Source organism: Mya arenaria, chromosome 2, assembly GCF_026914265.1.
Source record: "Mya arenaria isolate MELC-2E11 chromosome 2, ASM2691426v1".
NCBI lineage: Eukaryota > Metazoa > Mollusca > Bivalvia > Myida > Myidae > Mya > Mya arenaria.
Window position 1 is genome coordinate 40,137,530 of NC_069123.1, and position 26,657 is coordinate 40,164,186.

At 34.2% G+C, this 26,657-nt stretch overlaps 1 protein-coding gene across 1 annotated transcript; it reads left to right on the top strand.

The window, feature by feature from the left end:
- Positions 1-30: 30 nt before the first annotated feature.
- On the top strand, positions 31-13,427 carry LOC128209446 (putative sodium-coupled neutral amino acid transporter 10). Its single transcript, XM_052913474.1, has 14 exons — positions 31-233; positions 740-857; positions 1,201-1,246; positions 1,538-1,631; positions 2,552-2,692; positions 3,443-3,564; positions 4,360-4,462; positions 5,350-5,535; positions 5,757-5,868; positions 6,270-6,388; positions 7,687-7,849; positions 8,429-8,520; positions 8,845-9,372; positions 10,098-13,427. The coding sequence occupies exons 1-14, from the start codon at positions 135-137 to the stop codon at positions 11,235-11,237; spliced, it is 3,063 nt and encodes a 1,020-aa protein (XP_052769434.1). The 5' UTR covers positions 31-134; the 3' UTR covers positions 11,238-13,427.
- The last annotated feature ends 13,230 nt before the right edge of the window (positions 13,428-26,657 follow it).

Below are 26,657 nucleotides of genomic sequence, written 5' to 3' on the forward strand. Positions count from 1 at the left end.
TCCTTCTCCCAGATGTGATCATGTGAACCAAGACGTTGTTAATTTTAAACATAAGTGATAAACTGCTATACTAGTTAAGTTGAGTGTATCAAGTTGTTTTTATTTTATGAAGGAAGGTCATTAAATATTAAACAATGGTGCCGGCGTGGCAGAACAATTGGCCGTTCGTTATCAATGTGGGAAACAGCATTATTGGCGTGACAGTATTGGCCATGCCATTTTGCTTTCAAGCTGTGAGTTTTTTAGTCTCAAACATTTATACTATGTATCGTAAATTTGATTATTTTGATTGTTTTGTAGAACACAACAGAACAGAACACAAATTTATTAGACGTATACCATCACAGTACATAGTCAAATAATATCAAACACATTTACAAATATGAGTTCAACAAGTCACATACTACAGAACTGATGTAGATTGAATACGAATAGAAATAAATAAAGTAAGGTGGACTCATAATCCTACTCTGCTCTGATGTCCACATGTACATGGTATCACGTATGTAATTATAGCTGTGTTCAGTGTTCTCCCAGATTAAAGTGATAATGTGTGATTTAAATTATAAATTTACTATACAGCTTGTACCTTAATTCTAATAGAGTATTTCTATAATCTTGAACATTTACAGCTTTTCTTTCTTTGGTGCCACTTGCATACATTTATAACAAGTACAAATGCATATATCACAATATATCTCAATATAATGATTATATGCCACCGAATTGCTTATTTCAGTGCGGGATAGTGCTTGGAAGTTTGATGTTGTTTTTCTCAACTTGGCTTACAATGGAGTCATGTCAGCTGCTTATGAAGGCTGGGGTCACATCGCGCAGAAGAAGCTACTCTCTCCTGGGTATGGGTTGTATCTGATACATTTAGAGTAAAACAATTACATTCTTCATCTTAAAAAAACATAGTTCTTGACGGATACAATTTTAAATCATGATCCATTCCCTTCATCAAAGTGTATTTAAAATGTTCATGACAGATGCATTACAATTTAACATAAGTCTCCTAAAAAGGATGTGGCTAATGCAGTACATACACATACATGTAATTGTACTACGTTTGTAGTTATTTTAGTTTACAGTTTGCACTGATTTTAAGTTTAAACAAATTGAATTCAGTTGCAATATTCTTAAACTAAAACTTTAGCAGCTTTTGATTTGGTTGATTAAATTTGCTGTTGTTTTCAGCATCTTATACTCATGGGTCTTCAGGCAAGCTGATAGTAGAGATTGGGTAAGTTTTTATATATAATCTTCGACCGGTACAGATTTATTTTATAATGAAATAAAATTTAAAAAAGCCTATAGATACATGTATTCATAATATTTAGAACACTGATATTATATTACATTTACCTGAGTACTTTTTATTGTTAACTTTCATTTTGTGTGTGAATTTACTTAATCAATAAACTACAACATTGATACTTTTTCTGGCTTTTCATCCAAAAGCTTTAAGTGCATATATATAATTAAAACATACATACATTCTTTTAAACATGCTGCATCACTCTTCTGTTTGTAGTATGATAGGCCTGCAGCTGGGGACATTGGTTGCTCAGGTGGTGATCATTGGAGATCTGGGCCCAGCCATTGTCTCAAAGTTTACAGGACTACAGGTAATGGTATTTTAGTATATAGAATGATATGTCATTATGCATAATTAGAGATATATGGAAAGTTAAATCTACAGATACTCAAATATTTGAGGAGCTCTTCAAATAATTAGAGAGCTCTTCAAATAATGAGATACCTTAAAATTATTTGAAGACCTCTTTAATTGATTTGAAGAGGTCCCTAATTATATGTTGCTATTATTATATGTTTAATGATAGCAACAGTTTGAATGCTGCTCTCACTAATTGTATTACATAGCTCTTCAAATCAATTGCAGGAATTAAAGAGGGCAACAAATGATTTGTAGATAGCTCCAATTCTAAGAAATCAGTACATCATATCCATAATTGAGATCTTTAATTCAGTTGATTTGGAACTATCTCCATTTGATTTGTAGATCTTCAAATGAATTGGAGAGGTCTCTTATTCAATTGATTTGATTGGAGCCCTCTTAATTTGTATTGAAGAGGTCTCTATTTATTTGAAGAGATCTTCAAATATATGAGTTTATGTATATCAGTGGTCCAAATGGGGCACATTCACACAAGCCCTGCAGTGTAAAAATGCTTTCCAGACTTACTCAAATCCTGGGTTGTATATAGCAGGGCTTGTTCAAAAATGTAATGCCAAGCAGTAGTATAAGAATCCAGTCTTGTTCATCCAAAAGACTAATTTCGATCACTAGTATGTTTGGCGTTCTATACAGATAAGGTGCCAATTTGCGTAAATACCCAATATTATAAAAATTGGCAAGTAACAAAACGCATAAGAAATAACAGAATAGGCAAATAAATTCAAATGGAAGTGTAATGAATTGAAAATAAAAATTGGAAACTTAAGGTTAATTTGTCTAACTCTTTGAATGTGATTTTGTAACACTGGTCATATTGGCAAGCATGATGGGATACTGCATGTTTTACAGAACACCAGTAACCTGCGTACTGGGCTGATAGTGATGTTATGCCTGTGTGTTGGTCTGCCCCTGGCCATGCTGAAGGATGTACGCACCCTCGCCAAGACCAGCACGCTGTGTATCCTATTCTACGCTTTCTTCACTGTATATGTAAGCTGACCACAATATCTTGTCTGTTGTTCTAGCTAATTGAGGCAACAGGTATATATATATATATATATATATATATATATATATATATATGTGTATATTATTTTTGGTGACAGGGAAAGAAACTTTTGATTTTATAATTAAACTTTTTCACAGTTAATAAGCATTATATCCTGGTCAAGTTTTATTATGTGGTAAATTTCCCCAGTAACTCAATTTTCTAAAAAGTTTTGCTTCTTAGCAAGTATATAAGGAAACAACTATTTTAACATATTAATCTGTAAGTTGGTAGCATATTTTTCTTAAAACAATAAAGGAAATTATACACATTCACAGTAATTCACTGTTTTGATGTGGTTATTTGGAGCGGACAGGGTTTTGTTTAATTTTTTGAAGCTATTAGCTGTAAATATGACTATCAAATTTTGAGTTTTGTATTTTTACATCACTCTGTTATTACCACTCTACAGAAAAACATTCACTTCTCTGAGCCTGCTTTCAAACACTTGAGTCATCTTAGTCAATTTTTTTTTTGTCAAGTAAAAAGGGGACTTCAATGTATGTATGAGTTTGTCTTTAATATAGGTATATGTTTTTTTGTAACAAAGCCAATGGAAATAAAGCATGTAAGAACTTTACAAGCATGTTTGACCAATGAGATACTTAAATATGTTGAGAACTAACTTTAAATGACAGAATGTGTTTTTTGAATAAAAGCCTAGGCTAGCCCATTACCTTATGTTCTTGCAGGTGTTCCTGTTATCCATACCTAATCTGCTGTCAGGCAACTGGTACAGTAAAGTGAACTTCTGGAGGACGGAGGGCTTCTTTCAATGTCTACCCATCTTCTCTTTTGCCTTTGGCTGTCAGACGTAAGTCAAGATATTTTGTACACCTTACAAATACAAACATTTTCTGTAGATATTAACTTTTGCGACAGGATGGACTCTTCCAGTGTCTCTGAGTTGACTCATTTGCATTTTAGGGGTGATAGCTATAGGTTGTTAAGTGTCATTAAATTAAGAAGCCGATTAAGCTTTTTTTGCTATTACCACTGGATTTTTCTTTTAGAAGTAACTAGAAGATTCTTTTAAAGCCGCTCTCAACAAATTGACAGTTTGGACCTTTTTTATTTATTTTTGTTTCAGAATCAGCTCATTTTGCCTTCAATTCAGTCATATAAGATAACTCACAACATCAATTTTCAAATGTAAATATGAAAACTGCCATCTGATCTTTTGTCAGCAGTCTCATATCTCTGGTTTCCAGGCAATAATTAAAAAAATGGCTCATTCCAAGACAAAAAAACGAAGTTGTCAAAACAAACAAGCTGTGAGAGTGCAGCTTTAAAAGTAGTCTTGTATTGGAGCTTTTGTAATAAGTTGAAGAATGTATAGTTGAATTGATGAAGTAGCATTGTATGTTAATAAACATGGAATTTCCTAAAATATGACAAAATAAAGATAACATCTGTTGGAAAAATAAATGCATTCCCTTTTTTTTTCAGAAAGTAATACGGCTTACTTATCATGTAAAATTTGTAATATAGATATGGTTACAACCACTGAAGCTAATGTTGCACCAATTGCCTTCAAAAAAATACATATGGTTTTGAACAGAACACCTCTTTGATTGGCCACTTTTAATTTTTTACGTTGATCTTTCAGTCAGTTGTTTATTGTGTATGATGCCCTGGCTGACCCGTCACTGAAGAGGATCAACAGCATTGTCAGTTCTGCCGTACATATGTGTACAGTCTGCTACCTTTTAGTAAGCATACTTTATATCATCAGTTGCATCGAAGAATTTTAAAATAATTTGCCATCAATTTTCAACGTGACTTCATTATGTGAAGGAAAGGCGACAAGACTTATGTCTGTGACCAATCTCTCTGACCAATGTCTATTTACAGTATGTTACACTCTAGGCTCCAATATCACAAAAATACTTAAGTGAAACTTCAATCTCAACTCTATTAACCACATAACATCAAAATTCGATAAAAAAAGTTTTTACATCTTTTAAAAGCGCATTCACTCAAAGAACATGTTGATTAAAGCCTTTGGTCAAGATTCCATGGGAAGATAAATAGTGTACAGCAAAAAATGTATTTGAGTACAATTCATTGAGTTTAAACACTTACTCTAGTATTATGTTTGCTTTAGAATTACTTTTCTTTGAAATTTTGACAAAATCTTTTTATGAACACATTCTATTAGATAATAAGTTTTCAAAAAGTATAAAAACATGCAAGATTTTGAATCATGATATGATTTTATGTGGTAAAATGAGTTGAGATTGAGATCTGACTTCAGTATTTTGGTGATATTGGAGCCAGGGGATTTATTACTGGACCAGAATTGTCCATTGTGTACTTTGACCCTGAAAGTTGGATCTTGTGTTTTAATGAGGAATAAATATAATGTGAATACCCTAAAAACCTTACTTTGGGGGTTCCTAAGGAAGGATGCACATTAAGTTTGAAATGAGAGTTCTTTACAAGAAAATGGAGTCATAGAGTCAAGTTTTCTGAGTCAGGGAATTCCCTGTGGAAACAGTTATGCTCTTCAAATGAAATAATATCGATGCTATCAAGCCACAAGTATTTTTTGTGGTTCATTGCTGTATTTGGCCTTTATATATTTCTTAATTTACAGGTTGGATTCTTTGGTTACATTGCATTCTGCAGTATCGATGACATATCTGGAGACATAGTAAACCACTTCAAGGAGAATGTAACAAGTGACCTCATCAAGCTGTGTTTTGTCTGCTCTATTGCCGTCTCCATTCCACTCATTGTGTTCCCCTGCAGAGCCTCATTGTTTACACTCCTCTTCCCACAGGTAAATTGTTTGATCCTAACTCAAGCAAAAGATTGCACTCTTAAATATATGAAGGGTATGTGTAAGTGACAATGGTCAAAAGAAATTATTGGTAAAATGATTTTTGAACAGTGAATTTTATTATCAATTAAAGAAGCTGTTAAAGATTCTTTTACTGTTAATAGACTATTCACAGGTAAATTTAACACCAAAATATAACTTGAGTTTCCATTCTTCAACAGAAGCCCAAAGATGATGTGCCAAGCAGTAGCAAGATGCCGGAACTCCACTTCCATCTGCTCACAGTGACCATTGTCTGCTCTGCAATGGTTGTCGGCATCCTTATACCTAATAGTAAGTCAACAGAGTTCTGATAATTATTGCTCAGTGGAGGTTACCTAGAGTGGCAAGACATAGGACTTCTTGGACTACTAACTTAATTGCTTACCTTAACAATGATGTGTTCATGAAAGTTGATGGCATCCTTCCTTATATCTAACTGTGACACAGTGACTTATTTGGCTGTTACAATACTAAAGGTTTTGTCCTGCGATGATTATTAAATCAGTAAGATCTATGTAAAATATATAGGTAAATTTCAGTAATTTTGTTTCTTATTAAGTTAAAGTTTTATTTTGAACTAGATTATAATTTCAAAATTATATTCCCTATGTCAAGTATATTTTGTTATAAGAGATGGTATATAGTAATCTGCCTTGCCTTTGCTTGTAACAATCATTTTCAACCATCTCCAGTTGAGTTTGTGCTGGGTCTTAACGGAGCCACAATGGGAACACTGATCTGCTACATATTCCCGGCTCTCTTCTTCCTCAACGTTATGGCTGATAATGCAGAGAAGAAAAATGTTGGTCGGGTAGGTTTTGTGTGCTATATAGGCAGCATAAGTTGATATTTTTGGGATGTTGCGTGATTGCTGTTCACTATTATATAGTTATGTCTCCCCCATTCATGGGGAGACATATTATTTTTGCCCTGTCCATCAGTCAGTCAGTCAGTCAGTCCGTCACTACGTCACACTTCGTTTCTGCTCAATAACTGAAGAATGCTTATACCCAGGAACTTCATACTTGGTATGCTGGTTGGTCATGACTAGAAGATGACAGATATTGATTTTGTAATCAGTAGGTCTAAGGTCAAGGTTGGGGTAAACTTGAGGTGAAAAAACGGTGTCTGCTCAATAACTAAAGATCCTTTGGGTCCAGGAACTTCATACTTGGTATGCTAGTTGTTCATGACTAGTAGATGACCCCTATTGATTTTGTGATCAGTCTGTCAGTGAGACAGGCAGTCCATCAGTCTGTACCTCACATTTCGTTTCCGCTCAATAATTAAAGAACGCTTGCACCCAGGAACTTCATACTTGCTATGCTAGTTGTTGGTCATGACTAGTAGATGACCCCTATTGATTTTGAAATCAGTAGATCAAAGGTCAAGGTCTCCGTGACCTTGAGGTGAACAAAAGGTTACCACTCAGTAACTAAAGAATGCTTGCACCCAGGAACTTCATACTTAATATTCAAGTTGGTCATGTAGATGACACCCTATTGATTTTGTGATCAGTAGGTCAAAAGTCAAGGTCACGAAAACCTTGAGCTGAAAAATGGTTTCCGATCAATAATTGAATAACACTTGCGCCCATGAAATTCATACAATACAATTTCATTTACATTTTCCAAGATTAATCAACAACACTTTCTTCTCTTCACTATTTGAGATGGGTCAATAAACCAAACTTCACTGTTGGTTCGTCTCCAGTCCAAAATTACAAATTTCATGTCCATCATTTATTTTTTCTCAGCTATGACCACACAATAGGGGAAACAAGTGCTTTTTCAAAAAAGCAATCTGTAGTTTTACATGTCGAGACATCTTTTTCAAACTAACATTTTAGTGGACAGTTCTAAAACAGAAATATAATCAAAACGGAAGTAGTAAATAATATTTTATTCATGTGTTATTAATTGAATGCAATTTCTTCCTCATAGCAGCATTATTGGAAACACTTAATTAATGTAGAATTAGTGTAGAATTAATACGTTTTCCACTCACCTTTTAAATACAAGGTTTACTTATACACAAGGATGCATAATTGTCATAATAATTAATTATACATATATAATGTTTGCTAAATTTCATGCCAAATTTTTGCAGCTGGTGTTGGTATTGGGGGTGACGATTATGATCGTGTGTACATACACCACCCTGTCTGCAAATTCTACCACTCAGCTCAGCGACCAGGCTAGGGATCCCATCAATGACGAACTCAACAAGGAGATCAACAAGGCGAATGAAATCATTAATGACATCAAGAAGGGTAAGGTTAATGTTTTCTACAATGCCTTTATGAAAAAAAAAGTTGAGGATTGGTCATAGCCCTTGTGTCATCATCACTGTCTCTCCTCCATTGCTAGTGGTGTCAATAATTGATTTTTTGGCTCAGTCCCTATCACACAAAACCATTCACATATATTTCTCACATATAACATCAATTGATACCCCTTCACTGACAAAGAATAAACCCCTTAGATGAGTGCTAGCCTTTGCCAGAAGTGCTCTATAATATACTTGACACATACCTTATTTTATTAGGCAAATTACTTACTTTAAACGTCAGTTTTGAATTTAAAATCTCTTTAAAAAAGAGTAAATGTCACATTTCATACCAAAAACCAATGCTTAGCTTGATTCTGTTAAAGTGATTTAGGGTTTGATAAATTTGTTCAGTATTTTTGTTTGTTATTGTCGACTACTCAGGTCCAGTAACTTTCTTCTAGCAAACATGATTTTACTTAACATTGGTGATAGTCCTTAAACATTTCTGTGTCACCAGTACAAGTTAGTGTTATTTTAACGTACATATACATCATGGTTGATGTGATAATGTTTGTTCTAGTGGAGGTACCAAATGTGGAAGCAGTCAAACGTGATAGTTTATCAAATGAGAGACATGAGCCGCCAATACCCCAGGAGCCAGAGGAAAACAAGGTGGTAATAGTATTTCAATTACATCTTACTGTGTGCACCCAGCCTGACCTAGTTTTTCTATGAGTGTCTGCAGACTAGAAAAATGTTCTATTGATCACATTTTCCAGTATTATTTCTACTCAATTATCTGCTTAAAGCATCAAAATTTAAATCGAAATAAGATTAACATCAAGCAAACATCCTATCCTATGTTAAAGTTTACAATTTTCTCTTGATTATTTCAGTTAATGTTATTTTGACAATATTTTTGTAACAATTTAAATATAAATCCTGCAAACTTGCAATACCATAACTTTATCTTTGAAAGAATTGTTGATATTTCAGACGAAATCCAGACCGAAAATCATAGAGGAGGATGACAAAAGATTAGAAAAGAAGCAGGGAGAAGAGGGAAAGGAACACCAAAGTGTTGAAGAAGTGAAGAGTGGTAAAGATCCTAAACAAGAGAACAAGAGATCTAAGGATGCACATGTTCCACCAGATGTAAAGAATGAAAAGATCATAAAGGTAGAGGACATGAAGAAAGACATTGGAAGAGAGGTTATTGACAAAGGCGCACATGCTCATGCTCGAGATGAGAAGGTGAAAGAGAGAGATGAAGAAAAAGATAAGGCACATCCAGATGATAAATTTGGAGACAAAAGCAAATATAAGCAGGGTATAGAAAATCCTAAAGCACAAGATGAGGAGCTGAAACAAGCAGAGAAAGGTGAAGTAAAGCAAGAAGAGGCTGACAAGAAACAAAAAGAGATCCTGGAGAAACTGGAACAGCAGCAGAAAGAGCAACAGAAGTTGATTGAAGAGCAAAAAGAGATCTTGCAGGAATTGAAGGAACACAATGACAAGCACAAGGTAAGGGGTTAGCTTACTTTACCTTCAGTCATTTGTGAAGGAAAAAATCCAGGTATTGTTGTTGCCTTCAATGGTGTCATTGTTGACAATGTGAAATAACCTTATTGATGATCAAAAACTAAAGAATTGTTTGAAAATACGTACGTGGATCATCAAAATAGGCAATTTTAGTCAAATGAATCAATGAAAGGTAATTAATCAAATGAGCTGAAGAAAACGTTGATGAACCCCATTATGCCAAAGATTTATTTAACAATTTGGGCTAGATTATCTTTCATGGCTGCTCATTAGTGACATTACACTTTGCATTCACTACCAGCCCCAGTACACATCTCAACTTTGATTTAATACACAAGTGTAACAAGACCCTAACTCAAGCCCAACATGTTTTTACTTAATTCCCTTGACTGAGTGCTGAAAGCAGAAATAGTGATGTCTGCTCGTGTTTTGTTTGCTAAAGTGCTGTTATACAGAGTTAAACAAGGAAATTGGTTCATAAGTAAAATAACATGTTTGTTATGGAATCATTAATTTATTGTGTTTTGAAAATTTACAAAATGTACAATTTTGAATGAAAAAGTATTTTCATTTTCTTCAAAACTTGTGAGACTTATGGCTGAGCTTGATTCTTGTGTATGCATTCCTATGGTTTGTACACATTGTTGATTTATTTTTTATTTTATTTCTATGTTAAAATGATATTAATACATTTATTCTTATTTCAGGGTGAGGAACAAGTCCAACAAGGTCAAAACATGCAAGGTCAACTACATAATCTTCAAGATCAAGGTCAACAGCAAAACCTTGAAGGTCAACAGCAAAATCTTCAAGGTCAAGAACAAAACTTTCAAGTTCAAGGTCAACAACAAAACCTCCAAGGTCAACAGCAAAACCTTCAAGGTCAACAGCAAAACCTTCAAGGTCAACAGCAAAATTTGCAAGGTCAACAGCAAAACATACTGGGTCAAGTTAATCTCCAGGGTCAAAACCAGCAAAATTTAAACATGCAAGATGGAATGTTGAGGCAAGCTGATGGGAATGCAGGGTTAAAGGATGTAGGTAAGGGAGCAGAAGGTCAGCTACTGCCTCAAGGAGGTCAAGCTAATGTGCTCAAACGGGAACCTAATCTTCTTGGAGGGGAAGACCAAAAACAGCAGGGTATTGGTAATCATGTTCAGGAGCAGGCAAACTTGTTTCAGCATGGTGTTGATAATGTTATAGAAATTAACAATGATGTTAAAGCCGCAGGCCAGCTTGGTCAGAATCAGCAGTTTATTCCTGATCAGCAGAATCAGCAGGGTTTGCTTATACAAAAACAGGGACAACAAGATGATTTAAATGCCAAACATTTGGTTGGAAATAGACCAGAGCTAATAATAAATAATGAAGAACATTTTATTGAGAAATCTAAACACCTAGATGGAAATGTTGGACTGTCAAATAAAGGGAATAAACTACAAGGTGCAGTGGATAATAATGAAAACATTGATCTTGTAAAACATAGGGGAAAGCGTGAAGCAAATGATGAACCTGTTGAGGACAAAAGTTTTAAAGACAGAAACTTGTATGGTGATGGAAATGAGCTTGCCATAGAAGATGCAGATGCTAAACAAACTGGTGTTGTGGATTCAAATCTTAATGTACATAAGAATGACATAGTCAACGAAGAAGATGCTAAACAAACTGGTGTTGTTGATTTAAATCTTAATGTGCATATGAATGACATAGTTGACAAAACAGATGATGATGGTTATCAGGAAGAGAAAGGAAATGTTGCTGCTAAGGAACCGATTGATTTAGATATTCTGAAAAATGAAAAAGACCCTGTACCTAATGCTGCTCTTCTAGTTGGGGATACTGGTTGAAGTAAAAGATAATGGTGCATGTATATTATAGTGATATGTTGATTTGCTCACTGGGTTAAAGAATGTGGGAGCATAATGCAATTGTTAAGTATGTCATGATGTTAAGTATGATCCATTTTGAATTTTATGTTTTTATAAAACAGTTGAACTATTGTCAAAGCCTTTGTGTCATTGATGTCAGGCAAAAACTTGAATCATGGTTGTTTCTTACAAATTTTTCAAGGTATTAACATGAAACTTTATACAAATGTTACCAGTGAAAATATACATATATATAGAACAGGCATAACTCTGGCTCTAGTAATTGTCAAGTTATGCCCCTTGTACAACTGAGGTGAGACAGTTGTCTGCACCTGCTTGCAGTGAGTGCTCGGGCTGTTGATTCTATTGAATAAGTGCCATAGATTATCCAAAGAGAATATTAGCAATACTGTTGTAGCCGTTATATTTATACCAACTGTAATAAAATAATATGAAGAAGAATGTAAATGCAATAAAACTATTGAAGTTTTGTTATGATTTATGATTAAGATGTATTTTCTCCCCTAATACAAAAATATCAATATTGTAAATGATATCCTTATGGTGTTTTAATTATGATAAAATAATATTGATTATGCTCTTTTAAGAAACACTGTATCAGTGGCTAATTTTACCAAAATTACAGATATAGTACCTTCCAGGTCTGAATTATTTTTTGCTTGTCAACTTTTGTTAAATGATCACTGTTCTGTTCATTATATAATTAAAGTAGGGCATTCTTTAAACATTGACAATGTGTCTGTAATTAATTTATTTTCATGTGTTGATTAATGTGTATGATTGTCTCTCTGACATCTTGCAGCAGTAGATATTGTTGCCATGGTTACTGTAATATCCTATAGACGGTTATTTTTGCCAAGTGATTTAAACTTCACATATTTGTATGTTTTCATCCAGTTTTTGCCTTATTTTGATATTCCATGTCATTTTAATATTCCATGTCATTAATTTGATTTAAATTCCTCTGTCACTTTTGAATTTCATTCAACAAAAATTAATCTTATGCTTTAGAATTATCTCATAATGGTAACTGTGATATGTTTTATTAGCTCCTTACCTGTTCTGTGTTCTTTTTAATACATTATGTTCAATATACCATTCTCATTGATTGTATAAATTCTCTTTGGAACTGTCATAGACCTTTATATGTATCTGTGGTATAAATTCGTATTTTTTAAGAAAATTAACTAATATTTTTGTGATGGTAGACTAGATTTTTTTCTTGATTGTTTTATGATTATTGCAAATGGAGGGGTTCAAAGTGGCATTAAATGGAAAAGCACATAGAACCGGTTAAAACCATCGACATATACTTGCCATAAAACTACACAGATATATTTCCGATGTTGAACAAAAGTATCAACACTTGATCTGTTTTGGTTTTGGAACATCAAATTCACTCAGTCTCTAAAATATTCCTCAAAGTAGACCAATATTTCATAACCGAACTGTTAAGGGACCATTGATAGTCAATCAGACTGAATGATTGTAATACTCATTTCTTACAAACATTAATGGTAGGGTGTCACCTTCACAACATTTCGCATTCATGTGATAAGGTCCTCACAAGTTGTAGTTTAACACTACCTCCAGACTTCAATTCTTCACACTGTATCCACTGCTCATAAACGAACTTCATATTTTATATCGCTGATTTGTATTTTCAAATGTTCTCACGTTTTGAAATCCTCTGTAAATAAGTCATCGTGATTGTTATACAGAATTTACTGAAGCTGGTATATAAAAAATGTGTCTAAGGCATTGAATATCAAATGTTTTGTTAACTACTTCATTCATCAAGCCTAAAGAAATTGATGCTTTTAAGCTGGTCTGTTTTTCAATGAAAGGTATTGTGATAGTCTTGGTGTCATCTTCATCATTTGGGTTGTTGTTGTTGTTGGTGGTGGTTGTTAACAATTTTAACATTGGCCAACCCGTAACTCTGGCTCTTATACTTGTTGAGTTGAGTCCCTTTTCGGACTGAACCACATCAAAAACAGACGGGCATTAACATCGGATTTTGGTACACTTATTTATGTTTCATTGTAAATCCACCTTTATAGTGTTCTTGTTTGAATGTTTGAAGCGCAACATTTACTCGTGGTTTTAAATGAACATATATTGGTAATAAAATGATATAAGATTGAACTTCAGGTTTGATAATTGGAAAGTTAAAAAACACTACTTTAAATTCATAGAAATACTGAAAGGAATTTAGATGGAAATGAGTTGAAGGCCAATTCTGGTATGTGCTAAATAGAAATATTCCGTGAAACATACACCTAAAATAATAAAACGAAGTAGTTGTTTGGCATTGAAAGATTGCAAAATCGGTTATCTCAGGTGTGACTTCAGTTGTAATATAGAACTCACGTACAAACTGTAATAACTTGATGTATAATGTAATTTTGGCCTTTTTATTAGAGATATATGAAATCAGCAAGCAATTACTTTTCAATTGATACCAACTATATGTGGTCACCTCAAAAGTGACATCATAACAACATTATCGAAGGGCAGATGCAGTAAGGTGATACGTCTAGCTTGACTTTGGGGAGAGCAGTCAAATGGCCGAAAATCAAACTTTACGGACGTTGTATTTTATCCACGGCTAGGTTTGTTCTTTGCTTTAGATGCAACATACAGAGTTGTGCTTAAGTAGTCACTTCTTTATTCAACAGGTTACGTGCACATGTATATTCATTCCACATGTCAGTTCTCTCATTCCATGTATATGGTGGTTGAGGGCCGACGATGATTTACTTGGATTTTTTGTAAATAGCAACAAATGTTGGTCAAACGGTCAGTAGTATTTTAGATTGAACGAAACGAAGTTGGTATTTTAGCATAACTTATCTAGATTTAACCAAACGAGGTTGGGCCTTTATTTAAAAAGTTTACTTCGAACAGCTTGAACAGACATGGTGACCTGAAGTTGACGTCAGTGTCACTATCTCTCACAAATACTCTGGTTGCAGAATAGGTCAGGGACGATACCAATTTATGGTACCATCGTTGACCGATACTGCCACCAATGTGACCCTCACCAAGGTGTCACACCTTATTGCCGTCCAGAAGGAATGTAACCGACTTCATCCGAAGACTCGAGGCCAGTCTTTAGATGTCTTGAAGCGTATTTAATGTACATTGTTCGTTGTCATACCAGCTGTCACAGCTTCAAGTCGTAATGATACACACGGTGGGGTCAAGCCATGTTGAAGCCAATGGGCAAAGGCCGACCTGGCAGACTTCAACTTCACAGCAACGACAGCATCATATAGAACTCGTAATTATTTTAACGCGCTAATCGCCTACAGACACTTTAATTCTTATTATATTTATTGCATGAAGATACATCTACACAACATATGATAATGAAAATGACTGAGAATACGCTCATACAAAACAGACATGCAAAGGGATTGGGCGTCATAATATTTTTGAAATGTATACTTTATTCCACTTACCAGGCGAAAACAGGTTCCAAAAATCCTATTTCGTCATGGTTTCGCCGCCATCTTGCATATCAAGCTCCAAAACCTCACTTAAACCCTTGCAGATTCGGAATACGTGTACCTCCCTGGTTATATAACAGACATAATAAAATCGACAGTTGACAGTAACGTTATGTAAATTCAGTCATTTTTAATTTCTTCAGCTTTAGCCCTTGACAGATATTATACATTCAGGTTATTTTTTCAGGAGATTTTCATTAAATAATTTACCAAATTGAATCAGGAAAAGAGATAGTAAGTCAATAACAAGTGTGCTTAAGAAATATAATATGCATATGCATTACTAGATCCAGCTGTTCGCTAAAATCATATTTATTCATTTAGAAATTGCTTTGACCTTAACCTACTCGACCTAATAAAACATGGCACAGATTGAGAGTCTGCAGGCACTGACCAGCAGCTTGTGTGGTCAATCTGTCTTATAAAGCTAGCCCACACGTGCTTACCAAGCATTTGGTTTCCAAGTGGACATCGAAGGTAGGCTGATTTTATTTACTGCTGCGGTTTTATAATTCCAGTTTTACGTAAATTAATTTCAATTACATTTGAAATGATACACATTCTTATTTATTAGAGCAGTAATATTCAAATAATGTACATCTTGTTTAATGGAGTTAGTTCTACAGCCGAATATAAAACAAATATACCAGATATAGTACAGTCGAACCCCGTTGGCTCGAACTTGCTTGGCTCGATTCAGTGTTCCTTGGCTCGAACTGGATGTAAAGTCCCGATTTATTTATACTGAAAGCAAGCATTTCCGCTTGGCTCGAATTTCACATGGCTCGAGTTATGTTCGCTCGAGCCATCGGGGTTCAACTTCAAAGCTTCCTTCTCAATTCTGTCATGATTATTTTGTTTTGCGCATCTCTCACTTTTCTACCTTTCATGTTTTATTTTCACGGTTTGTCCTTTGATTATGCTCAAACTGTGCACTCGTTTATATGGAAAGTGGAAATGGTAAATTGAAATAAATATGATTTTTTAAACCCAACAAATATGCTGGTTTACAATGTCAAAGTAAAGCGAGTATAAAAAGTTCTTATAAAAAGAGCTGCTCTCTTGTAGTACCTTACAGACAATCATGCGGGCTGTATGTGTTGCTTTAATGTTGGTGGTGGCTGCTGTCGTGGCGGACGAGACCTGCACGGAACAGGGGTAAGTCGAACTGACGCTAGTATTATTTTTTCCGCATGGTATAACTTTCTGTATATAAAACAGTTGTGTCTTCATTAAGTATGACATGATAATAATTTTTCAAAAATCACTAATTATGTACTTTACTCTTCGAAATAAGTTAAGGACCGCATTAAGAAACTAAATATTTCAATTGATATGCTATTTGTTACATTTAGAACAACCATGTTGTTCGTAGTATTTGCAATGGTTTTGATAAATAGAAAGTGATCTTGAGCCCATCCACCAGCCAAATGCTAAGAGACCCATCATACTCGTATGCTTTCGGTCGTATGTATGGGTTTACAGTGAACTGTATTTTGGTGCAAAACCATCTACATCTTTAGAATATAATACGTGCATGTGTAAATGACTTATTTTAGTAGCAGCACTCAACCAAACCCGAAAGCTGAATAAACGTATTTAGATATGTATAGGGATAAAGCCGTCCAATTCCTCAACAAGAGCGATTGCATATCCAGTGCGTGTACATGTGTGCACTGTTTGTCGCTAAAATGCTTTTGAGCGATTCCTTACATGTGGCAATAACATAGCAGAAAAATATGCAAGACAACCCCAAATTTGAATTTCGTGCACCTTTCGAAAAACGCTGAGCTAAAATTTTCCTATTTGACCTAGTTTTGTTAACCAACAAAACAACAATAAAGCCGGTGCAACTTGTAACGTAGAAGGCTATCAACGACTTCATGCCGGTAGCCCTGTCCACAAGTGTCCATGCATATTTCGTCCTCTAACTCATAGTTGTCTTTAAATCCAGCATTGCTCACGCCATCCATAACTGCTAAAGGACAACCAAGGTTGTCATTTTCAAGGGATACAACTCTTGAAACATGATTTATTTTCTACAACACCAGTAACCTCCCATTAAAATAAGACTGAACGGAGTTTTAAGTTGTGATATTAATAAAATGTATTTATAGAGTAATAATTCGGTTTCATACGCTGCTATTTTTCTTTTCTGTTTACAAAAAAAATGGATCGGGCCTTCCGCGGCTGACGGCCGAGATTGGCCGCTCTTTGTTATAGATCGTCTAACTTGGACTCTAACTTATTTGGTGTTTTGGGGTGCATTCGTCAGAATTAATATGTGTAAAATTAATTAACGGAAAATTTGAAAATCCTCGAGTGTTTTTGGTCCACACGAAAGTTTATACACCAAGAATATTATACCTTTTATTACTTGCACTCAGGTAATTAACTGACTGAAATGTACTCTATGAAACAGAAAATTTGAAAAATCCTCATTTGTCATTGGCCCACACAAAATGCAAACATTAAATGTTAACATAAACACCATCTGTACACATTTATTGAAGTGTATTTGATTTCCTTTGATAATTAACAATAATACTAAGAGAAAACACAGTTTATAACGTGTTTCAAACAAATTAATAGTACAAAAACTCGCAATCATGTGAGTAATGTCAAAAATATAAATTATCTTCTTTTAAAAATGATAACCATCATGGGACAATGTAATTTATGGCATTGTCACGATAAGAAAATCATACCTGATACATTTTAAGTATATGTTAATATCCTTGCAGAGAATGTGATTGTGGGAGCGTTTGCAATGAAGGAAAATGTGTCGCAGGTAACGGCTTAAAACAGAACATGCCTTTATTTTAGTATCGTAGTTTTTACTTTAATAAATATTTATGCATTTTAACTTAATTAGTTTGAATGTTGAATTTGGAGATCAACATATAGCCAAGGAAAAAACATAAAATTATACAAATAAATCGAAATGTTAAAATGCATGTTTCAGATATTAAGTTTTGCTCTTACGTTAAAGATGGCAATGACTTCAAAAACATACTACTCACATTTTTAAATCCAGACAAGGCATTGCAAACATTCTAAGTTAAAATGAAATAATATTGATGACTGTTCTGTTTTGGCGTACAGGCTGTATGGTGTTTGACATGTTCATGCAAGCTGGCGCCACGGCAGAAGTGTACGGACGAAAGTGTGAGTGTTCAGCCGACCCAGACGCGGAGGGACGACCTATCATGGTGAGCGAGACGCAGTGCTTTATCCGGGGCGAAGAGATGTGAGGGAGGGGGCGTATAGCTAATATAATGATCGTTCGTGGAAACGTTTTTGACATTTGAATATTATCACGTTATTTGTGTGTTGATTCTCAGACTTTATAATTAATATTTGGAAACAAATGTAGATCATTGCCTACAGTTCATGCAAGTACCTACACAAGTGGGCTAGGAAGATAAGTGGCTGCTTGCGGGACCCTCCTTTAATTTGACCATGAATATGCCATGTTAACGAAAATTAGCAAATTGTAAAAAAGCCATTTGATGTCCAAAGACAGTTGAACTCCTTTTTCAATCTTGCCTTTAATATACTTTACGAAATGAAAGTAAATTCTTTATCAGAAAATATTTCTCAAATCTTTTTCATAAAGAAATACTTACGTTTATTTTGCATTTATAGCTAGGACCCAATTGTTTATTCTATTCTATTGCTGTACTCCGATAAAACAAACTTGACCAAAATTAAACAATGTTTTGAACATTGGCCGTACTTTTGCACAGACGTTATATACGCCGAACACATATCTTTCTACTTATTTTTACCTTATATACATAATATACTAAATTTTATACAATTAGAACATACAGAGAAAACAGTGAAGAAATACTAAATACTAAATTAGTTTCGTCCTCTCCTTACACACATTCACTAGAAATATTTGGTAACTAAAATCCCCTTGTTTACCTTTATTGAATACAAAACTGATATATAAATCCACACGCATATTTCAGTGTGAGGAGAACGTAGCTTTCGCAAACATGCCGGAGGGCGTCAAGGAGTACGTCAGCAACCCCAAATGTGGACAGGTCGCGGCATGAAGACTGAAATTACATATTTGTTTGTCATTTTGTAAATCTATTGTTGTAGATGTTAATTGAACTTTGTGCAATAAAGATTCAATGACCTAGATGTGATTTTTCTGTAATTAATTTCTATGAAATATTCCAAACACGGTGGCGGTTTTGGATTCATCGGCCTCCGAGTATATTCCTTCTGAGCAAGTGAATACCATGCGTAAGACAGATTGCTTCAAGTACGTGAATAATTGCCATTTCCCCCATTCAATTAACGTGGTTGTGTTTTCACCCTGCATCTATACGAATTTGCATTAAACTGTTTTTTTTTGTTGTTTTTTTTTCGTTCGAACCTAAGTTTGGTCAATAAATATATACCAATGTAACCTCGTATCTCATGTTTAACGTTTATTTGCTGATACGAACTGCGAGTCCGCAGAAGAACAGTGTAACGTTTTTTTATATATGCTACTTACGCTCTTTGTAGAGCCCAGCTCAGCATATGGAAGAAGATATGCCTGGGAATAAAGCAATTACATACCCCAGGAGCTCTTCAGACATTTACTCTTATTTGGGTCACATATACAATGACATTTTTTCTGTTTTATCCATTTTTCGTAAGAAACTGTTTATAAACACACATTTAGTGGTTGCATTTACCATAACGTACTGGACGTGTTAGAGCAAGTTAAAACTCTAACTATTCATCAAGAAAGTACAAGAAAAAGTATTACACTCATGAATGAATGTTACCCATTAGAACATATAAAATGAAATTTCTTCTTCTATGTATCACAATAGGCGTTCTTTTTATGTTCTTTTATTACTTCGACCCAAAGTTCGGCAGTTTTGTTGAACCCCCTGGGACTGATTTCCCTGGTAAAACAATGTGAAATTAATCATTGAAAAGTCCTCTGGCAACATGTAATGTTACGCTCGAAATCCTTCTTCGCTGGCTTGGCATGTACGCGACATCCCCCATCATCATTTCTCAGAATTGTCCTGGCCGTTTTGTACATGCTTATTTCTACAATAATGAAAAAATGTGTACAAATTGATTAAAGGGTTCAATATTTTTCGACTGAATGGCATTATGCTTGAAGGGAAAGTATTCTTAAAATTGTCAAAGCTTTTATCATTTGCGGGGTATATTTGTGCATAGGCGTTTAATTAAGTTTATTTTAGTTATTAAAGCGATACTAATTTGATGCCATCGTTTTCTTTTTCATTATATAGTAATTTGTTTTGAAGGACATTTAAATTAAACGAATATTCTTGTTTTATTACATTCTACTGAGATGGATTGCCGTGAACGTTCTAAAACTGAAACAGTTTTATTAAATTAAACGCCTTTTTTGTACAAAATCAAATGGTGTGCTACATCAGTTTAAAACATGTAATAATACATACAAATATACATAAAACTGATTAGAACACAAAATATAAAAGATGAGGGAAAGCCTATAAAACAATTAAAAAAAACCCATACAATTAATGACACACTTTAAAGCATATGAATACAAAGAAAAACACACACCAAACTAACAACAGCCCAGCACAGATCTCAATTATGTATATCTAAAACCATATTGAAAAGTCTCTTAAAAAGTGTATTTTCTGGATTTTCTTAAAAGTGCCTAAAAAGGCAGTCTTACCTTTGAAGGCAGTGTGTTCCACAGACTAGGGCAAACTGTACTAAAACTTCTGGCATTTAAGGATTTCCTTTTGTTAAAGCGGTTATATTACTCGTAATTTGACGATTGCATTAGAAAGTACTTAAACATGACACTTTCAGGAGAAGCAGAACAGCAGAAAATGCTAGTCAACAATTTTGATATACAGTATGGCGTTCACAATATGCAAGCTTTTAGTTTAATATACCATGAAGTACTTGTACAGAGAGAGACAAATGAACAGTAAGTTCATCCAAACTAAAGGTTTAATGCTTTGTTGTTGTTTTTTAAATTGATACAAATACATAAAAAAGCATACTCATCAATAGTTGTCCGGCAAAATTTCTCCACTATTGTACACATGACGTATCCGAAAGCAAAATAAATTTGTTTGCTTACATACAATCGGAACATCTCGGCAATTTCCCATCCAAAACAACCACGGATATTTATGGGCGGTTTACAATGTCAGAATTCTTTACATTTAACTACGCTACAAGAAGATCGCGTAGTAATTTCAAATTGGCAGATAGACTGAATGACTTAACTTTTTGGAATCTCAAATATGCAATAATTTATTCAGTGCCAATAAATTCAAACTTAATAATACAAAGGGTGAGGGTGGTCTAGTGGTATAGGTGTCCGCCTCTCACCCAAGAGGTTGTGGGTTCGATCCCTCCATGGGTACTTTCTCATAGTCTTTCAAAAGGACAGAGTACTGGTTTCTGCCCAGGAAACGGAATGGAGAGTGATCTTATAAGCTATCAGCTTTCGTCACAATCAAGCTTAAATAAATTAGTATAAACCAACCAATACAAAATACATATTATAAAAACTACAATTAATTAACACTATTATTTAAAATTGAACGAACTACTTCTACTGATGTACCGGCATACATCCAAGGTTGTTTTGGTTGTAAAATGGCCGAGGTCTTCCGAATTGTTTACATACAGTTCAATGACAAACATGGCGTCTACACATACATTGGTGGTCATTTTGTGTGTTCATGTATTCCTGGTTTCTGCTTTCTGTGTTGTACTATGTCATAACATACATAACTTCCGGGGGAAATTCTTTGTTTAGTGCTTTGAAAACATTTATAACCAATGCTATTAAATAAACAATGCAATAGGTAATGAATTTAATTTTTTGATTTTTTTTCTGTTCAAATAATAATACGGGAACGTTTTGGGATATATTTTTTCTTTCATAAGATCTGACTGGAAAGATATACTTATAACAAAATAATGTGACACAACACAAAATTGATAACATGAAGGGATTTTTTTCCGTTTCCCTTGTTGTTATATTTGAATGAAGGGCGCGAGGATTTTCTTATTTGATGACAACACTTTCTATTAAATTACTTTCAAATTAAAAAGTACATATTATTTTTTTGTATGTACTCATTGCGATTAACGTACGAAGTTTATATGTCTATCTTTTGGATAATTTGTCATGAGACCCTATAGCGTCTAGAATCACGGTCCCCAGGGTGAAACCAGTACTAATTTCCATCAGAAAGTTTCCCTTGTGAGAGATCGAATAATAGGCGAAATAATGGCCCTTTTATTTTGTGACATAGGCATATGGACAAATGTCTGCTTATGAACATGATATACCTTTACCGAGTGCCGCATAAACTCTAACGGCGTGGTGTTCCTCTCAAGGCAATAGTTGAATAAGGTAGTGTAACGGTCCGCTGTAGGCGAACGTGCGTTCATGATACAACATTCCGTTATAGACGGAATTACTTTAATATTACATTGATGTACATTTGGTAGTATGCAAATTAGCAAAACCCGGGCTCCGTGTGGATTGATAATTTACTATTTATACAGACCAGTCGACCGCTTCAGGGTCGAGCATGCTCTCCTCTGAAGGGATCTGTTGGCCTTGTTAGGCTCGCACGTTACAGTAGGTTCATGGGAAGTAATCTTTTTTACATTAACTTCAGTGCTCTTTTTGCATTTTGTTTAATTAAGTGAAGTTGATGACACTAAATATCATATTGTCCAAATGGACATAATTTTACTATTCGACCTGGTTTAACGATGACCTCCTATATCGACATTTACCTGGAATTTCCAAGGGAAATTAGTTGTAGTATTTTTGTATGAGCGTCAGCATATATATTCTTTGAACAAAGGAACAACTAATGTGTCTCTATTGCCCCCTTTGTATTGCAACCGGTTGCGATATGCTTTATTTCAATATACGAATGATCTTATAACATGGACAAACATTATTATCAAATTGCATGAAGATTGGGTGAACACTTTGTAGTCTAGAGGGTTATAACTATTTTTTACAATATTTTCTTAAGAGATTTAAGGTCATTTCTTTAAATTAACTTTGATTTCAGAGTTTATCCACTCAGTCAAGTTCATTGATGGCATGATTAACTATTTAAGTGATAAGCCAATTAGGTTTCTTTATTTTAATGCTCAAGGGCCATACCTTTGATATTACTGACACAATTTCCAAGCAAAGGTAAAAGGAGTTTTGGGAGTATTGGTAATTAGATGATTACTTAACAATCAATTTAAAAGAATCATTTGAATGAGAAATGGCGTATGAAATGACCTAATACAAATAGGAAGTTCAAAGAATTGGTGAATCGAAAGGGTACTTGGAATGATATGTTAAAGGGGCTTGAGAGAAAATTGTTTAACCATGTTTTCCCTATATAACCCTATAGGCATTTTCGCTTCACTGGATTTTTCCAAAGTTGGTAATGAAACACGATCACGTGAAAGGTGACGTTTACATATATCTTATTTGAGTTGAACTTTGGGAAATTGGTAACATGGTAGGCAGAAATGAATGGAAACTATTTAGGAAAAAATGCATATAATGTACTCTTCGAAAAGTGCAACATCTAAAAAAGTATATCAACGTCTAGGACTTCTAGGTCATAGCCTTAAAATGAAGCCAAAACGAAACTTATATCACAATTAGTTCAGTTTGAAATATGCTTTCAGGACGCTAAGGTGCCATATTTGGAAACATAAGTTCTAAGAAAGATCTCGTATATTCGTATCTCAGCCCTGTGGAATTGTAACAAAATATTATGTGTTTGGACATATCACGCTAACATTACATTTATGCATGTCGCCACCGGTCGTATGCCAGACTCGATCATCGTCTATCGCTGGGATACAGTTCAGAAGATGTCAAGGGGACATTTTTCCGCCGTTTTTGTTCTTAGTTTAGACCTATTGTCTCTTCACACAGACGTCTGGATTTCGTCTTAAAGCTGCACTCTCACAGATTTACTGTTTTGACAACTGTTTCATTTTTTTCTTGGAATGAACCATTTTGTGTAAATATCTTAAAACCGATGGTATTAGACTGCTGATCAATGATCAGATCGCAGTTTTCCGTATTTGCGCTCGAAAATTAATTAATTATGGCTAAGAGCGTTACTAACGCTTTAAGAAAAATGCACAAAACATAAATTTTTGATCATAAATTTGAATACTAGCGTTGCGATTTTTGTTAGCAGTCTTGTATCATTGATTTCCATGCATTTTCGCAAACATTGGATCATTCAAAGACAAAAAAAATCCAATCTGTGAGAGTGCAGCTCTAAAGCTGAGTCTCGTACAACAGCCATAGACATTTCCATATATTTCTCCTTATGTCAGCTGTACTTTAGGCTCATCCGCAATACAAATGTTGGTGTACAATACCAGAATTCCAAGTGTCATTTAAAAACAACAACAAAAACTGTAATACCTTAATAATATTCAACACATGAAGATGCGCTAAGGTCCTACATGATTTTTTTTCATCTGCACAATATCTTTGATATCCTGTGTACACTAGTTTTAATTCTGGATGCTTGGTAAACCCATTTGAGTTTGGTTTCTTTTAAGTGTTTTCGTATGTAGAGAACTAGTTCGTCTGGTTCCCTGTTTACTGATATTCCGATATCGATAGTGTAAGGGGATGGAACTCCAGTCTAAGAACTTCTATGTAAGCAGTATTCCAAAACATATTGCATCCGAGCTTTTTTGTTCTACAAAGATAGCAAAATATGTAGTTCCACGTCCTACTTCAGTTGGAATGAAAAACAAACAAAACACCAACCGCAATATCTTATTTTTTGGTGTATTTTCAGTCACTTATTTTGCAAATTTACAATCAGCAACCAATTCAAATACTACAAACATTGTATATGGGATAGTCAGGATTCAGAATATACAATTAACATCAATGACACGATACAAACATATTTGATAATCGGACACCTTAGAAGTTGAACTTATCGTATCAAAACTAAGGACTCCAGTACTCGAGGGGTGAAAGCGAAAAGGTTCTATCTGCTTCTTTATTTTATGTCAGTTAGAACCTTTTCGCATTCACCCCTCTGTTCTGGCGGTATATAACAAGGTCCAACGTTTGAGTTAGAAATGTAAACATACATGATAAGATATATTTGTAAACATAAATTAACGGCTTTGATTGACTGATGTTTGCAGTATGTTAAACTACATTAAATATTGTTTATGGAAAATAATCAAATTATGTTTGGTGCCTCTCTACTTAAAATAATAAACAATGGAAGTATTTGATTTGCTGTTTATTAGAACATCGCGCTTTAGATGCAACATTAGATTGGTCCAAGGGCTACATGTCAAATTAATCATGTAAAGTTACCTTAAGAAGGATTCAAGTCATAAAGTTTAAACTAAACGCTGAAATGCTTAATGATGTTTTATACTCAGTCGCTTGAAAAATAAACTCATAGTTTTTCAAAAGATCCCATTAATTTTGGACATTTTTTTATCTCAGTCATATTAAAGCTGCACTCTCACAGATAAACCATTTTTCAACTCTTTTTATGTTTTGTCTTGGAAAGAGCAAGTTTTTGCGTCAATATCTGCAAACCAATGATATAAGATGCTGACAAAAGATCAAATCGCAGATTTTTATATTTTCCGTTCGAAAATTAAACTAATGGTTTAAAAAAAATGCATAAAACATCAATTTTGAACTTAAATATAAAAATCTGCGATCTGATTTTTTGTATGCAGTCTAATATGACTGGTTTCTTTGGATTTTCGCAAACAATGGCTCGTTTCAAGACAAATAATAAAGTTGTAAAAATGGTATATATGTGAGAGTGCAGCATTAAGGCCAGTCCTTGCAGTTAAAAGATATTGTTCAAAACATGTTTAACGATCACCTCAGGTCAGTAAATATTCAATGAATATAATGTTGTCTAGGTATTTGGATATTTAATGTGCCTGGCCTTCCCCTATGCCTTTTAACAGGATCGTTGCCAAACAGTTGATTTGCAGGGCTTTTCCCTATAGTTTTAATCACATTATTTGTTTATTCATCTTTTTCTTATGGTTATAATAAAATACATACTAGATGTTAACATTGTAGATGCACCCTTGTTACCCTTGGGTATTTATTTGTCGTATTGTCTTACAAGATTTCATATTTAATATAAGTCTTATTCATGTATTTTTGTTGTTTAACTCGTTTCTTAACTTGTTTGACTTCCACGACATTTTACGTTTTATTATGGACAACACATGTCTTTAACAATGACGTTGTTAGATGTGCTGAACGGTTATAAACAGTACACCAGTATTAATCAACATATTTCTATCCTGTTACCATATCCATTAATGAAACTATTAATTATGCATAAGCAGTAATCATTTCAGAAGATAACATCCACCAATTGCACTATGGGAATCGAACAGTTATAGCTATACCCTGAAAGTATCATTCAGATACGAACTTATAACGTATAACGAGTACAAAACTGCATTATATGTTAAAAATACTGGTTTTACTGTTGAGCTGTTTTCTCGTTTTTTGCAGTCAATACTAACTGGAAGGGTACAACATGTGATGCACGAACAAGTTATATTACATTTTCATAAAAAAAATAGGATTAAAGAACATTTACAACTTCGGGATTGGTGGGGACATTTCGCGAATTCATCATGTATTAACCAGCCTTACTCTGTAATATCAATATCAGGTGGGTCTGAGGAAAAGCATGTTCCTAAATGATATATTCCTGTTAAGTGAACGGTTTACGTTTTGCATAAATTCTTCTATTCTTGGCGTAGTGTTTGTATCTTCGGAGCTGTTGCAGTAGTTTTCCTAACTTTA

Bases quoted from the DNA above. Each gene is read 5' to 3' on its own strand.
- LOC128209446 (XM_052913474.1), top strand. From the start codon at position 135: ATGGTGCCGGCGTGGCAGAACAATTGGCCGTTCGTTATCAATGTGGGA. The intron at 1,632-2,551 runs GTAATGGTATTT...CATGTTTTACAG, and splicing joins CAAAGTTTACAGGACTACAG to AACACCAGTAACCTGCGTAC. The intron at 7,850-8,428 runs GTAAGGTTAATG...TGTTTGTTCTAG, and splicing joins CATTAATGACATCAAGAAGG to TGGAGGTACCAAATGTGGAA.